We start from the raw sequence: 17023 nt of genomic DNA, 5'->3' as shown, positions 1-17023 counted from the left end.
TTATTCAACAACTCTTACTTTTCATTTATCACACAAACTCTAACCCTATGGTTCCATCCACAGGCCAAGATCTTCTTCTCCCTGACACATTTCCTCAAGATTTAAAATGAACCCCAAAGCCTCCTATTTGAACTTGGCTTCTTCTTGCACACTCTGTGATCCACACAATGAACTGAAAGCTTCCCACTCCAGTGATCGTAATTATAACATCAAATGTACTTAGCATGTGTTCCTCCATGCACATAGTTTAATAATCTTCATCTAGCTTCCTCCTGAAATCAGCTGATATGCTTCCTACCATTGCATCATTAATTTTAAAATGTTACACGCAGTCCCATTTTTTAAAAAATATCTCAAAATAGAATTGTAAAACAACTGGATCTTGCTCTTCATAAGTATTTAAATGATTGTAATCTACAGAATAATGTTCCATGGGCACTGTATCTGACAGACATCTCTTGACCTGTGTGTTTTCGCAACTTTGGAAGTTAATATTTGATTTGCTTCATATCTAAACTGGCGCTCAACTGAATAAACACTCTATCAGCAGAGCAGCTTGGAGAGGCACATCATGGCTTTTGAGAAGTGGGCTATGGCAGTTCTTCTGCTGCAGCTTTGCTGTACCAGTTGTGGCTTTTGTGGCAAGGTCCTTGTGTGGCCCTGTGATATGAGTCACTGGCTAAACTTAAAGACTATTCTTGAGGAGCTTGTCGAGAGAGGACATGAGGTGACAGTCCTGAAACTTTCTGATATCATCATGGATCAGAGTAAAGATTCTGCACTGAACTTTGAGAATATCCCTGTGTCATATGGGAATGAGACTGCTGAGAATCATCTAAAAGATTTTTTAAACGTGGCTGTGAACGTCATTCCAAAATTGCCACTTTGGCAAGCAGCAAAAACATTGCGAGATTTCTTTATTCAATTGACTGCTAACTTTGAACATCTTTGTAGGAGTGCATTGTACAACCAGACATTCATGAACAAGCTCCGGGATGCAAAATACGATGTAATGGTTATAGATCCGGTCATTCCCTGTGGAGAGCTAGTGGCAGAGGTGCTTCAGGTTCCTTTTGTGAACACCTTGAGGTTCAGCATGGGCTACACCATAGAGAAATACTGTGGCCAGCTTCCAATTCCACTCTCCTATGTACCAGTTGTCATGAGTGAACTATCTGACAATATGACCTTCACAGAAAGGGTAAAAAATATGATGCTGTCACTGCTTTTTGAATTTGGACTTCAGCAATTCGACTTCGCATTCTGGGATCAGTTTTACAGTGAAACACTAGGTAAGAGACTATATTTCATGCTAAGCTAGTTATTAGATAATATTTTACAGTTTAATAAATGTTTTAAAACAATGAAAATAATGCATTTTATAGACTGATTTTCATGTAAAACTCTACAAGTTAAAGCAATAAATTATTACCCTTTGTTTATAATTGCTAAACTGTTTAATAGTATTTTGAAATTTAAGAGGTCATCATTAAATCTAAGGATAGTGATTCACAAATAATGTCAATAAAATAGAACATTTTATTTGTCAAATACAAGAAGACAATTAATTATAGCTCATTGTATCTTTTCAAGGAAGGTAGGTCTCTTAATGGTTATCCATTGTTACAAAAATAAATCTCCTTCTTTTGTGCATTAGTAGCATGATTATAAAATAATTTTAGGATGAGACTAAATCAGGTATGAAGCATTGCCTCTGAATTATATTCCACAAGTATTTGTAAGTGCAAATTATTGCTCTCAACTTTATACCATTCTTCTCTCAATGAGGGGTCTGATATGTCATGTGTCTTGCAATTGAAGATATGGTTAAAGCATCCCCGGCAATCCAGCACAATCAATAAATTAAATTAATTAATATTTTTCATAACTAGTATGTCCTTCTATTTGGTATTTAATATTTTATTCCAATTCTCATTTTTAAAATATCCAAGGAGGTGGAACCTGATAGACTCAGTCTCGGAGTGAACATCAGGTTGCAAGGCAAAATTGGTCATTCATTAGAAAATAAAAGAAATAAAAAAATAACATAAATATCCTTGGTGAAGTGAAAACTTTTACTGTGCTCTAAACTCTGAAGAAATAGTCTTCTAGATATTTTTCTAGGTTTCTGTATTCCATGATACAAAGCATAATCCACTGTAGAAAACTTTTCACCATGGCAATGTGTTGTGACTTGGTCCCCAGTGACTACATCAAATTCTTCTTCTTTTTTTTTGGTTTTTCGAGACAGGGTTTCTCTGTGTAGCTTTGCACCTTTGCTGGAACTCACTTGGTAGCCCAGGCTGGTCTCGAACTCACAGAGATCCACCTGGCTCCGCCTCCCAAGTGCTGGGATTAAAGGCATGCGCCACCACCGCCCGGCTCAAATTCTTTTTTAAGGAGTTGATTTCTTCAAACTCTGTTTCTCAGAAGTTCCAGCATGTAGTGCTTCCAGGGCTGGTCCCCCTTTTTATTTCTTCAATTTTAGTTGTATTTATTATTTTGTCATGTTTGTGTGATGTGTGTGTTCCAGGCTATAAATTGGGTGTCAGAGGACAATTTTGAGTCAGTTGAGTGGACAATGATGACAAAATAAAAATCTTTACCTTCTGTTCATCTTAACAGGTCCAGGCTGGTTTGTCTCAGACCGACTGCCAGGTCTTACAGACAGCTCCTCCTTTCCCTTAGATTACTTAACCACCTCTACAAATGTGTCCATAGTTCTCCTTGCGTAGAGATGGCAGTCATGTTGGCTTACTACCCTAGCTTTCAATCCGTGTCTTAAGATAAATATGACCAGTGCCATGACCTCAGCTTTGACTTAGAGATAAGTTGAAGGCAGAGAACCAAGGATATATCACTGTGGACCTTGGTTGCACTAATTATGATTGAAGTCTAACCAACTTCTACTCAGCAAGGGCACACTGAGAGAGGTATACCTTGGTTTCTGATTGCAAAGTTTGCCACTATTTTCCTTGAAAGTATACCATTGTGAATGGACCTTTATTTTCTTGTTAAAACATTCCCAGTGGTCAATCTTCTCATTTCCCTGCCTGGTAGAGACCCCTCTTTATCCACACTTTTGAAAAGAATTCTTCTGATTTCTAAATACATGTCTTTTATCTCTTGATTAATTTGACAAGAGTATGCTAATGTGATTTTTTTCTATAAACAGGTTTGTTGCTAAGTAATCTGATGTATTCAAGGGGATTTTTAGTTCACAATTAATGATGCTAAACTACACTAAAGCCTGAAGTCAATCATTTTAAAGCAAACTAGTAAACATTTCTGGCAGCTGTGGAGCCTGCAAGGGACCAAACTAGGTCCTCTGCATGTGGGAGACAGTTGTGTAGCTTGGTCTGCTTGAGGGCCCCCTAGCGGTGATATTAGGATCTATCCCTGATGCATGAGGTGGATTTTTGGAGGCCATTCCCTATCATGGGATGCCTTGCTGAGCTTTGATGCCTGGGCAGGGTGGGGAGGGCGGGGACGTGCTTGGTCTTGCCTCAGCCGAATGTACCAGGCTTGTTGACTCCCCATGGGAGGCCTTAACTTTTGGAGAAGTGGATGGGTGGGGGTGGGGCAGGGGGTACAGGCAAGAAAGGGAGCAGGAGGAAGGATGGGCAGGGATCTGTGGTTTGTATGTAAAATGGAAAAAAATTAAGTAAATTAAAATTTTTTAAAAAAGTATGTCTGGACTATCAGATCAGAATTTGTAATGGAAACAAATCATTCACTGATTTGCCTTTTGTTGTGATTTTGTTTCCATTATACTAAGGTAGTTCTATCTTTATGGAGCTAAGTAGTGCCCGATTCTACACATCTAAGAATGCTAAGCTTGTTCATGAAATAGTCTTCCATAACAACACACATTTTAAAAGGGGAAATTTCAAGCTTTTTTTTTTTTTCTATTTTCACATTTATCATATATTTTTATTATTACATTTTTTGGGTACTTTGAAAATAGTCGAAGCTTTAAATATTTTAGACTTTGCCTCTTATTTTGATGCTGTAAACACCAATAACTATAAAATACACTCATTCAAAATGAGTCTAGTAACTAAATCATTATTTTTTTAATGTCAGACTCAACATGTCTTTAAATCTAAGAGTGCTTTGCTCTTCCTATTCTGTTTCACAGATGACATAACCATGTACTTCTATATTTTTGACTTGGGTAATAGTAATTCTAAATAAGTTCTTTTCAAGATTTCACTAAAATATAAATGAGCCGATAAATAGAAACATGCCAAGTCCTTGGAAAAGCACTCAGAATAAATAGAATTGAAAAGAACTCAAATTCACAGTCCTCATGGCACACTCAAAGAGAGGTACTGGGCCAGGGATTAGGATGCTATCAGAAGATTCATCATAAATATTTAATTTTAAAAGAGCCTTTTTGCTTCTCTGTGTTCCTGGATTTGAGCCTGAGTTGGTATTGTATTAGAAATGTTCTATAAAACCTTTCTGTTGTTGTTGATGAATTTTTTTTTTTGGGGGGGAGGAAGGAGTTTACTCCCTCACAGTTCCATCTAACAGTCCATCAAAAGCAGTGAGGATAGGAACTTACACAGGGCAGGAACCTGAAAGCAGGAGCAGATGCAGGGACCATGCTAGAGTACTGCTTACTGGCTTGCTCCTCATGGCTTGCTCAGCCTGCTTTCACGTATATATATATATATATTTACAATGCCATTCAGTTCTACATATCAGCCATGGGTTCCCCTATTCTCCCCCCTCCCACACCCTCCCCTTACCCCCAGCCTACCTCCTCCAGGACAAGTCCTCCCCCGAGGACTGCAATCAACCTGGTAGACTCAGTCCAAGCAGGTCCAGTCCCTTCCTCCTAGACTGAGCCAAGTGTCCCTGCATAAGCTCCAGGTTTCAAACAGCCAACTCATGCAATGAGCACAGGACTTGGTCCCACTGCCTAGTTGCCTCCCAAACTGATCAAGTCAATCAACTGTCTCACCTATTCAGAGGGCCTGATCCAGCTGGGGGCCCCTCAGCCTTTGGTTCATAGTTCATGTGTTTCCATTCATTTGGCTATTTTTTTCAATAATTGAGTAAAACTGAAATTTATTATAAGCCACAGTCATCCTAGGGACCTCCATGCTATATATATAGCCTCTATGGTTCTATGTGTTGTGGTCTGATTGTTCTTTATTTTATATCTAGAATCTACCTATGAGTGAGTACATACCATGACTGTCTTTCTGGGTTTGGGTTACCTCACTCAGGATGATTTTTTTCTAGTTCCATCCATTTGCCTGCAAATTTCATGCTTTCATTGTTTTTCTCTGCTGAGTAGTACTCCATTGTGTATATGTACCACATTTTATTTATCCATTCTTCAGTTGAAGGGCATCTAGGTTGTTTCCAGGTTCTGGCTATTACAAATAGTGCTGCTATGAACATAGCTGAGCATGTATCTTTATGGTATGAATCAGCATTCCTTGGGTATATGCCCAAGAGTGGGATGGCTGGGTCTTGAGGTAGTTCGATTCCTAATTTTCTGAGAAACCACCATACTGATTTCCACAGTGGTTGTACAAGTTTACATTCCCACCAACAGTGGAGGAGTGTTCCCTTTGCTCCACATCCTCTCCAACATTGGTTGTCATTGGTGTTTTTGATCGTACCCATTCTAACAGGTGTAAGGTGGTATCTCAGAGTCCTTTTGATTTGCATTTCTCTGATGATTAAAGATGTTGAGCATTTCTTTAAATGTCTTTCAGCCATTTGTAGTTCTTGTTTTGTGAATTCTCTGTTTAGTTCTTTAGCCCATTTTTTAATTGGACTGTTCAGTACTTTGATGTCTAGTTTCTTGAGTTCTTTATGTATTGTGGAGATCAATCCTCTGTCAGATGTGGGGTTGGTGAAGATCTTTTCCCATTCTGTTGGCTGTCTTTTTGTCTTATTGACTGTGTCTTTTGCCCTGCAAAAGCTTCTCAGTTTCGAGAGGTCCCATTTATTAATTGTTGTGCTCAAGGTCTGTGCTGTTGGTGTTTTATTTAGGAAATGGTCTCCGGTGCCAATGCGTTCAAGAGTGCTTCCTATTTTCTTTTCTATTAAGTTTAGTGTAACTGGATTTATGTTTAGGTCTTTGATCCACTTGGACTTGAGTTTTGTGCATGGTGACAGATATGGATCTATTTGTAATTTTTTACATATTGACATCCAGTTATGCCAGCACCATTTGTTGAAGATACTTTCTTTGTTCCATTGTATAGTTTTGGCTCCTTTGTCAAAAACCAGGTGTTCATATGTGCATGGATTAATGTCAGGGTCTTCAATTCAATTCCATTGGTCCGTATATCGGTTTTTATACCAGTACCAAGCTGTTTTTATTACTATAGCTGTATAGTAGAGTTTGAGGTCAGGGATTGTGATGCATCCAAGGGTTGCTTTATCGTATAGGATTATTTTAGCTATCTGGGTCTTTTGTTTTTCCATATAAAGTTGAGTATTTTTCTTTCCAAGTCTGTGAAGAATTGTGTTGGGATTTTGATGGGGATTGCATTGAATATGTAGATTGCTTTTGGTAAGATTGCCATTTTTACTTTGTTAATCCTACCTATCCATGAGCATGGGAAATCCTTCCATTTTCTGATATCTTCTTCAATTTCTTTCTTTAGAGATTTAAAGTTCTTATCAAAAAGGTCCTTCACTTGTTTAGTTAGTGTTATCCCACGGTATTTTATATTATTTGTGGCTATTGTAAAGGGTGATGTTTCTCTGACTTCTTTCTCAGCCCTTTTATCATTTGTGTATAGGAGGGCTACTGATTTTTTTGAGTTGATCTTGTATCCTGCCACTTTACTGAAGGAGTTTATCAGCTGTAGGAGTTCCCTGGTAGAGTTTTTGGGGTCACTTATGTATACTATCATATCATCTGCAAATAGTGAAAGTTTGACTTCTTCCTTGCCAATTTGTATCCCTTTGATCTCCTTTTGTTGTCTTATTGCTCTAGCTAGAACTTCTAGTACTATATTGAATAAATATGGGGGGAGTGGACAGCCTTGTCTTGTTCCTGAATTTAGTGGTATCACTTTGAGTTTCTCTCCATTTAATTTGATGTTTGCTGTTGGCTTGCTATAAATTGCTTTTATTATGTTTAGAAATGTTCCTTGTATTCCTGATCTTTCTAAGACCTTTATCATAAAGGGGTGTTGGATTTTGTCAAAGGCTTTTTCAGCATCTAAGGAGATGATCATGTGGTTTCTTTCTTTCAGTTTGTTTATATGGTGTATTACATTGACTGATTTTCGTATGTTGAACCATCCTTGCATCCCTGGGATGAATCCTACTTGGTCATGATGGATGATTGTTTTGATGTATTCTTGGATTCGGTTTGCCAATATTTTGTTGAGTATTTTTGCATCAATGTTCATGAGGGAGATTGGTCTGTAGTTCTCTTTCTTTGTTGCATCTTTGTGTGGTTTGGGTATCAGGGTGATTGTAGCCTCATAAAAAGAGCTTGGTAGTGTTCCTTCTGTTTCTATTGTGTGGAACACTTTGAAGAGGATTGGTATTAGTTCTTCTTTGAAAGTCTGGTAGAATTCTGCACTGAAACCATCTTGTCCTGGGCTTTTTTTGGTTGGGAGACTTTTGATGACTGTTTCTATTTCTTTAGGGGTTATTGGTCTATTTAAATGGTTTATCTGGTCTTCATTTAATTTTGGTATGTGGTATTTATCCAGAAAATTGTCCATTTCTTCCTGGTTTTCCATTTTTGTGGAGTACAGGTTTTTGAAGTATGATCTGATGATTCTCTGGATTTCCTTGTTGTCTGTTGTTATGTCTCCATTTTCATTTCTGATTTTGTGAATTTGGGTGCTCTCTCTTTGCCTTTTGGTTAATTTGGCTAGGGGTTTGTCTATCTTGTTGATTTTTTCAAAGAATCAACTCTTTGTTTCATTGATTTTTTTGTATTGTTCTCTTGTTTTCTATTTCGTTGATTTCAGCCCTCAATTTGATTATTTCCTGGCGTCTATTTCTCCTGGGTGAATTTGTTTCTTTTTGTTCTAGAGCTTTCAGTTGTGCTGTTAATTCATTGGTATGGGATTGCTCCATCTTCTTTATGTGTGCATTTAGAGCTATGAATTTTCCTCTTAGCACTGCTTTCATAGTGTCCCATAAGTTTGGGTATGTTGTACTTTCATTTTCACTGTATTCTAGGAAATCTTTAATTTCTTTATTTATTTCTTCCTTGACCCATTGATGTTTCAGGTGGGCATTATTCAGTTTCCATGAGTTTGTGGGTTTTCTATAATTTTTGTTGTTGTTGAGGTCTAACTTTAAGGCATGGTGGTCTGATAAGATACAGGAGGTTATTCCAATTTTTTTGTATCTGTTGAGATTTGTTTTGTGTCCAAGCATGTGGTCAATTTTTGAGAAGGTTCCATGGGGTGCTGAGAAGAAGGTATATTCTTTTGTGTTAGGATGGAATATTCTGTAGATATCTATTAGGTCCATTTGAGTCATAACATCTGTTAGGTCCTTTATTTCTTTGTTAAGTTTCAGTCTGGTAGATCTGTCTTTTGGTGAGAGTGGTGTGTTAAAATCTCCCACTACTAATGTGTGGGGTTTGATGTGCGTTTTAAACTTTAGTAGTGTTTCCTTTATGAATGCAGGTGCTTTTGTATTTGGAGCATAAATGTTTAGAATCGAGACTTCATCTTGGTGGATTTTTCCCATGATAAATATGTAATGTCCATCCTGATCTCTTTTGATAGATTTTAGTTTGAAGTCTATTTTATTAGATATTAGGATAGCTACACCAGCTTGTTTCTTAGGTCCATTTGCTTGGAAAGCCTTTTCCCAGCCCTTTACTCAGAGGTAGTGTCTGTCTTTGAAGTTAAGGTGTGTTTCTTGTATGCAGCAGATGGATGGGTCCTGTTTTCTTATCCATTCTGTTAGCCTGTGTCTTTTTATAGGTGAGTTGAGATCATTGATATTGATGGATATTAATGATCAGTGATTGTTTATTCCTGTTATTTTTTGTGGTTGTGTTGTGTTGTCCTGTGGTGTATGTTGGTGTGGGATTATCTATTGCTTGATTTTTCATGGGTGTGTTTAGCTTCTTTGGGTTGGGTTTTCCCTTCTAGTGCTTTCTGTAGGGTTGGGTTTGTGGACAGGTATTGATTAAATCTGATTTTATCCTGTAATATTTTGTTTACTCCGCCTATTGTGATTGAGAGTTTTGCTGGGTATAATAGTCTGGGTTGGCATCCGTGGTCTCTTTGTGTCTGTATGAGATTTGTCCATGATCTTCTAGCTTTCATTGTCTCTATTGAGTAGTCTGGTGTTATTCTGATGGGTTTGCCTTTATATGTTACTTGGTCTTTTTCCTTTGCAGCTCTTAATATTTTTTCTTTGTTCTGTGTATTTAGTGTTTTGATTATTATGTGGCGAGGGGACTTTTTTTTTGGATCCAGCCTATTTGGTGTTCTGTAAACTTCTTGTATCTTCATAGGTATTTCTTTCTTTAGGTTAGGAAAGTTTTCTTCTATGATATTGTTGAATATATTTTCTGTGCCTTTGAGTTGGTATTCTTCTCCTTCTTCTATCCCTATTATTCTTAGGTTTGGTCTTCTCATGGTGTCCCAAATTTCCTGGATGTTTTGTGTTATGACTTTTTTGTCTTTAGTGTTTTCTTTGACTGATGCATCTATTTTCTCTATCGTGTCTTCATTGTCAGAGATTCTCTGTTCCATCTCTTGCAATCGGTTGGTTATGCTTGTTTCTGTAGTTCCTGTTTGTTTAGTCAGGATTTCTATTTCCAGCATTCCCTCAGCATGTGTTTTCTTTATTGTCTCAAATTCATTTTTCAGATCTTGGAATGTTTCTTTCATCTGTTTAATTGCTTTTTCTTGGCTTTCTTTGATTTCTTCCCATTTTTTGTTCGTTTTTTTCTTCCATTTCTTTAAGGGAGTTTTTTATTTCCTCTTTAATGGAGTTTTTCATTTCCTCTTTAAGGAAAGTTTTTATTTCCTCTTTGAGGGAATGTTTTATTTCTTCTTTAAGGGCCTCTATCATCTTCTTAAAGTCATTTTTAGGGTTGATTTCTTCTGTTTCTTCTGTCTTGGTATGTTCAGGTCTTGCAGGTGTAGAATCACTAAGTTCTGATGTTGCCATATAGGTCTTTATGTTGTTGCCTGTATTTTTGCACTGGCGTCTACTCATCTCTTCCTCTGTGCGGTGAAGGTAGTGTCTGTGTCTGAGAGTGCCTCTCTTATTCTAATTTTTAGTCTTGGTTTAGTAGGGGTTCTTGGTTAAATTGGTGCTATTGGGCTATTTCTTCAGGGGCAGCTGATTTCAGTCGGTGAAGTATATACTTATGATTCTGGTGATCTGGTTTGGTGGCTGGGTAGCGCCTTCTTCTGTGTTCCCAGGTCATGTTTTGTTCATTTGTCAACTCCTCGGCTGATCTTGTTTCTTCAGACTTCAAACTGTAGGCATCTGAATCCTCTCCCAGATGGGTTTCAGCTGAGCAGGGTAGTCTCACCAACACCTCCAAGTTGTTGGGTTTCACAGGATCAGCAGCTGGGCCCTGGGTTGTCCTCAGACGGAGTGTTCAGATTTGTTCTGGTTCTGTCCCACGGAGATAGCTTCTTCCCCAGGTGTTGAGGTTAGAGGCGTCCCTGTTCCACGCTGCGTCTGCTTGTCTCCGTCCCTGGGCCTGTCTACCTCTGCGGTCCACCACTGGGCCTGTATGTCTCTGCTGGCTGCCACCACTGGCCTACCTACCTCTGCTTGTCACTGCCACTGGGCCCGTCTACCTCTGCGGGCTGCTGCCACAGGCCTACCTGCGTCTGCTTGTCTCTGCCGCTAGGCCTGTCTACCTCTGTTAGCCACCGCTGGGCCTGAATGTCCCTGTCGGCTGCCGCCGCCGGCCCGTCTACCTCTGTGGGCTGCCTCCGCGGGCCTACCTGCGTCTTGATGAATTTTTTTATTTATTAAATATATTCTTTTCTCATAATATGTATCTTGATTACACTGGCCCTTTCCTTGACTCCTTCCAGATCCTTCCTACCACCTCTCCACTCTGATGCACTGTTTTTCTGTGTCTCATTAGGAACGGACATATCTCATAGGAGATATCAACAAAAGAATACAAAATAAATGTAATAAGATAAAACAAAAACAAAACAAAAACCAATGTCACATTGAGGCTGCTGGACAAGGAAACCCAACAGAGGAAAAGAGGCCACGAGCAGGCACAAGAATCAGAGACCCACTCTTTCACACACAGGAGTCCCGTAAAATTAATAAACTGAAATCTATCGAATATAAGCACAGAACCTGGTGCAGGCTCATGTAGGCTTTGTGAGTTCATGTGAGCCTTGCTCATTTGACTCAGAGGGTCTTTTTCTCTTGGTGTTTTCCATTTTATATGACTCTTATACTCTTACCATCTCCTTTTCTGTGAGTTTCCCTGAGCTCTGAATGAGAGATGGAGACAGTACATTTAAAGCTGTGTGTTCCAAGATCTCTCTGTCTGTCTCTCTCTCTGTCTCTTTCTCTCTTGTCTCATTCTCTCTCTCTTTCTGTGCATGTGTGTGTGTATGTGTGTGTGTGTGTGTGTGTGTGTGTGTGTGTGTGTGTGTGTAATGTCTGAATGGACATCACTTTACTTGTTTCCATCTGCTCTCAGGAAGCCTCTCTGATGATAGCTGAATAAGGAACCAAACTATAAGTATAGCAGAATATCAATAGGAATCATTTATTGTTATTTTTTAGACCAGTAATATTTGGTTTACTCTGGGTCTATTGTTATTTTCTAGACCAGTAGTATTTGGTTTACTCTGGGTCTATGGCCTACCTAGTGTGGTTCTTCATCACCCAAATCGTGTCAGGAATGGATTCTATCTGGTAGAATGGGTGTTAAATCAAGTCAGATATTGATTCTTTTCCATTATATTCATTACATATAACTCCATCCTATTATATTCTATTTTACCCTATCCTATATTACTCTATACTATTCAAAATAGGGTCAAGTCAAATAAGGATCAAACCAACATGAAAAGGAGAAAAATTGCAAATCTGAGCAAAAAATGACAATAATTGAATGGAATGTATACAATGAGGTAGATTTGTTACTCCTTATTGTATCAATAAATACTAAGTAAAAAGTATGTAAAACAACTGGATCCTGCTCTTAATAAGTACTTAAACGATTGTGATCTCCAGAAAAATGTTCCATGGGCACTGTATCAGACAGAAAATTCTTGACCTGTGTGTTTTCATAACTTTGGAAGTTAATATTTGATTTGTTTCATATTTAAACTGACGCTCAACTGAATAAACACTATATCAGCAGAGCAGCTTGGAGAGGCACATCATGGCTTTTGAGAAGTGGGCTATGGCAGTTCTTCTGCTGCAGCTTTGCTGTACCAGTTGTAGCTTTTGTGGCAAGGTCCTTGTGTGGCCCTGTGATATGAGTCACTGGCTGAACTTAAAGACTATTCTTGAGGAGCTTGTCGAGAGAGGACATGAGGTGACAGTCCTGAAGTTTCTCAGTATCATCATGGATCAGAGTAAAGATTCTGCACTGAACTTTGAGAATATCCCTGTGTCACATGGGAATGAGACTGCTGAGAATTATCTAAATGATTTTTTAAACGTGGCTGTGAACGTCATTCCAAAATTGCCACTTTGGCAAGCAGCAAAAACATTGCGAGATTCCTTTATTCAAATGACTGGAGTTTTTGAAGATCTCTGTAGAAGTGCATTGTACAACCAGACATTCATGAACAAGCTCCAGGATGCAAAATACGACGTAATGGTTATAGACCCTGTCATTCCCTGTGGAGAGCTGGTGGCAGAGGTGCTTCAGGTCCCTTTTGTGAACACCTTGAGGTTCAGCATGGGCTACACCATAGAGAAATACTGTGGCCAGCTTCCAATTCCACTCTCCTATGTACCAGTTGTCATGAGTGAACTATCAGACAATATGACCTTCACTGAAAGGGTAAAAAATATGATGCTGCTACTGTTTTTTGAATTTGGGATCCAGCAATATGACTTTGCATTCTGGGATCAGTTTTACAGTGAAACACTAGGTAAGAGACTACATTTTATGCTAAGTTGGTTGTTAGATAGTATTTTAAAGTTTAATAAATATTTCAAAACAATGAAAATAATGCATTTTATAGACTGAGTTCATGTAAAACTCTACAAGTTAAAGTAATAAATTGGTTATTGATAACTAAACAGGGAAGTATGATGAAGTCATTATGATATTATTACCCTCTGTTTATAATTGTTAAATGGTTTAGTAGTACTTTGAAATTTAATAGATCATCATCAAATCTAAGAAAAGGGATTCAAAGATCATGTTAATAGAATAGAACATGATTTTATTTGTCAGATACAAGAAGACAATTAATTATAACTCATTATATCCTTTCAAGGAAGATCTCTTATTGGCAATACACTGTTCCAAAAAGAAGAAATCTTTGTGGCAGTAATAAGATGAAATATAAACTAATTTTAAGATGAGAATAATTCAGTATGTATTCATTACCTTTGAATTTCATTCCAAAAATATTTGCAACTGCAAATTATTGCTCTCAAATATATTCCATTCTCCTGTCAATTGAGGTGCCTGATATTTTGATACATGCTGCCATTAAAGGATTACTCATGGAAAACTGTGATTAGAACAGCCCTGGCAATCTAGCACAATCAAAAATTAAACTCTCACATATTTTTATACCTCCATGTGTTACTGTTTCGTAGTTATTAAACCATTCAGATTCTCCTTAAGAAAGAAAACTGAATGGAAACTGATAATCTCAGTCTCAGAATGAACATCATGTTGTAAGACAAAAATCAGTTATTAGAAAAGAGAATGACAAGGCCAGCCTGTGCTACAGAGAAAGAAAGAGAAGAAAAGACAATGACATTAAAAATACAGTATAAGCTCTTGATGAGGAGGTGAAAACTTTTACTTTGCTTTAACCTCTGGAGAAATCAAGTCTTTAAGAGTTTGATATTGTTTCCCGGTTTCTGTGTTGCACTGCCTGAAGTATAGACCATTCGAGCAATTTTGTTACCCTGACAATATATTATGAAGCAGTCTCCAGTGACTATGCAAAGGCCTCATCCTTTTTGAAAGGGTTACATTTCTCAAAACTCTGCATAATCAAAGTTCCATATCAGTCACTGCCTGGCCTGGTGCCTACTGTCACATTTTAATTTCATATATTATTTTTGTGTGTTTGTGTCATGTCCATGCCCCAGGCTGCCCATGTAGGGGTCAGAGGACAATTTTGAATCTGTTGAGTGGACAATGATGACAAAGCAGAAACTTTTACCTTTGGTCCATCTCAACAGGTCCAGGCTAGTTTGTCTTAGACCTATTCCCTGCTCTTGCAGACAGCTTCTTTCCCTTGTATTACTTAACCTCTCTGCAAATGTGTTCCTAGTTCTTTTTTTTAGAGATATGGAAGCCATATTGAATTACTGTCCCAGCTTTCAATCCATGTCTTAAGTTAAATATGACCAGTATCATGAACTCAGCTTTGGCTCAGAGATAATTGGAATACAGAGGAGCAAGATAAATTACTGTGCACATTGCTGTAGGAATTATGAGTAAAGCCTAACCATCTTCTACTCAGCAGGGGGCAAATGGAGGGAGGCAGGCATCTTGATGTACGACAGTAAAGTTTGCCACTATTTTCTCTGTAATTAAAAATTGTAAGTGAAACTTCTTTTTATTTAAGCTTTAAACTGGTAGGACAATTGATTGGTTTTCTCCTGTGGCAGCTTACATAGCACTTCAATACTGGGAGAGCTAGCCTTCAAGAGCGATGTGTCCAGCCAGGTCAGTTTTTGCCTGGATTCCTCTACATACTACTTCATAACTGGGTAGTCTCTTGATCAATAGGATCTTTCAGATTTTGTGAGTTACTAATAGCTAAAAGTTATGTTGTGTTAGGTATCTCTTGGGCTCCTCCAGACCAACAACAACTTGAAGGAGGTTTTTCCCATGCCTGGAATTGGGATTTTTGTTAGCTGGTCTATGATTCTTGTGGGGCTTGGAGATATTTCTCTGTGTGCTGTGTTGTGGGGACCTTCCCCACCAGGAACTTAGGTCACCTGTGAAGAGGTGCCCCCCCCCAGTTCCCCAGCTTCCCACTTACCCAGGGACAATCAGAGACATCGGGGAATCAAGTCAAGCAAGAACTCGTTTATTGATAGGCAGTTAGGCAGTAAGCCTCCTTTATACCAGAAAAACTCAGAACTCTAGGAGACGGTGAAGGAACCAACCAATCATTTTTAAGTCACCCTATTTACAAGTTGTTTATGTCCTGATATCATCTCCTGTTTTTTAGTATCTTATCGTAGCATAAATAACTTGAGCTAACTTTCTTTCTCACTATTCATCTCTAATCTCCATACAAACAACCCAAGCTAACTTCCTCTTAGTCATCCTTTGTATCTATTCTCTGCACAAACAGCTTAAACTAACTTCCTCTGGTAGCATTTGTGTCCACTCTCTGTGTAAACAGCTTAAAGCTTAAGCTCTATTTGTCTAACTTTCTCTTGGCACCCTCTTTGCAGCCCATGTATGCCCCAAACTTTGTGGAATAATTATATGTGTGTGTGTGTGTGTGTGTGTGTGTGTGTGTGTGTGTGTGTGCACAAACACATTTTTAAGTATTTTTAAGTAAGTTTATGAAATAATGTTTTTCTATTCCTACAGCCATTTGTTGTCAATTGTTCTCTGGGTAGCCATTGTAAGTGGAGTAGAATGAAATATCAGAATAGTTTTAATTTTCATTTATCTAATTGCTTAGGATATTAAGCACTTTTAGAGATTCCCCTTCCTCAGTTTTGTATTTCTCTTGAGAAGTCTCTTTCCAGATCCAGCACCCAGTTTTACCGCTCTTTTTTTTTTTTTTAATTTCTTTGTTATGTATACAGTATTCTGCATCCATATATGCCTGCTTGCCAGAAGAGGGCACCAGATCGCATTATAAATGGTTGTGAGCCACCATGTGGTTGTTGGGAGTTGAACTTAGGACCTCTGAAAGAGCAGCCAGTGCCCTTAATCTCTGAACCATCTCTCCAGCCAGCACCAACTTTCAATTGCTTTGCTTTTTCCTTCATAGTTATATTTGAGTTCTTTGTATGTTCTAGTTATTAACACTGTATCTGATGCTTAACTGTAGAATATTGTGAATTAGGTGTGGACAGTTTTATCATAGTTGCTCATCATCATGAAAAAGTTTCCTAGAATCATCTACAATTCAGGGAGTATAATACAGAAACCTGGATATTTAAATCTGACTCAAAAATGTGTTTTAGAGAGGTTAAAAAAAATAAGTTTTTTTTTCTTGCTCTTCACTCAAATTCTTTCTCATCTCTTCAGTTTATGAGGTCCTATTTGTGGAACCATAGTGCTTAATTTTCTGCATTTATTTTTGTAGAATTTTTCTATTTTTTTCAAACAGTTTCAGGTTTTCTAGTTTTCTCTCTTTGAAATCTTTGCTGCACTTGGAGCTGCTCTTGTGCAAGTTGATAGACAGGTTAATTTCATTCTTCTCCGTGTATCACCTGGTTTTCCCACTGCCCTTTGTTGAAGATTCTGTGTCTTTTTGGCATCTTTGTCAAATAGGAATGGCGATAGTTATGTGCACTCACGTTTGTGACTTCTACTCAGCCCCTTACTCTGAATTTCCCTTTGACTGACAGTAGAAGCCATAGTGGAGTACTGCTTAATGTCTTACTCCAATAGGTTGCTCAGCCCACTCCTTTATACCATCCAAAATTTCCTTTCCAGTAGTGACACTGCCTTCACAATTTGCTGGGCCCTCCCACACTAATTATCAATCGAGAATATGTACTAAAGTTTTCCTACAGGCCAATTTGATACAGGTAGTAGATAAACAGAGATTCTTGAAGTGTGATCCAAGTTATTCCTATTAAATAAAAACCCTGAGTCAGATATCAAGGGTGAAAACTGAAAGATCAGAGAAGCAGAGCATTAAGCCACCAGAGACTTCTT

At 38.1% G+C, this 17023-nt stretch overlaps 1 protein-coding gene across 2 annotated transcripts in view; it reads left to right on the top strand.

Moving 5' to 3' along the window:
• Nucleotides 1-552: 552 nt before the first annotated feature.
• LOC114707468 (UDP-glucuronosyltransferase 2A3-like) overlaps nt 553-17023 on the top strand; it is a 31099-nt gene continuing 14628 nt past the window's right edge. Inside the window, exon 1 of one of the 2 annotated variants that reach the window (XM_037209135.1) lies at nt 553-1292. In XM_037209135.1, the coding sequence (XP_037065030.1) occupies nt 572-1292 (721 nt within the window). In that variant the 5' untranslated portion in view covers nt 553-571. Of the gene's footprint in view, nt 1293-12332; nt 13071-17023 lie in introns of those variants that run through there. The other variant, XM_028890233.2, reaches the window with a different exon arrangement.

This window comes from Peromyscus leucopus, chromosome 10, assembly GCF_004664715.2.
Source record: "Peromyscus leucopus breed LL Stock chromosome 10, UCI_PerLeu_2.1, whole genome shotgun sequence".
NCBI lineage: Eukaryota > Metazoa > Chordata > Mammalia > Rodentia > Cricetidae > Peromyscus > Peromyscus leucopus.
The sequence above is the reverse complement of the archived record's forward strand: the minus strand, read 5'-3'. Positions and strand labels throughout refer to the sequence as shown.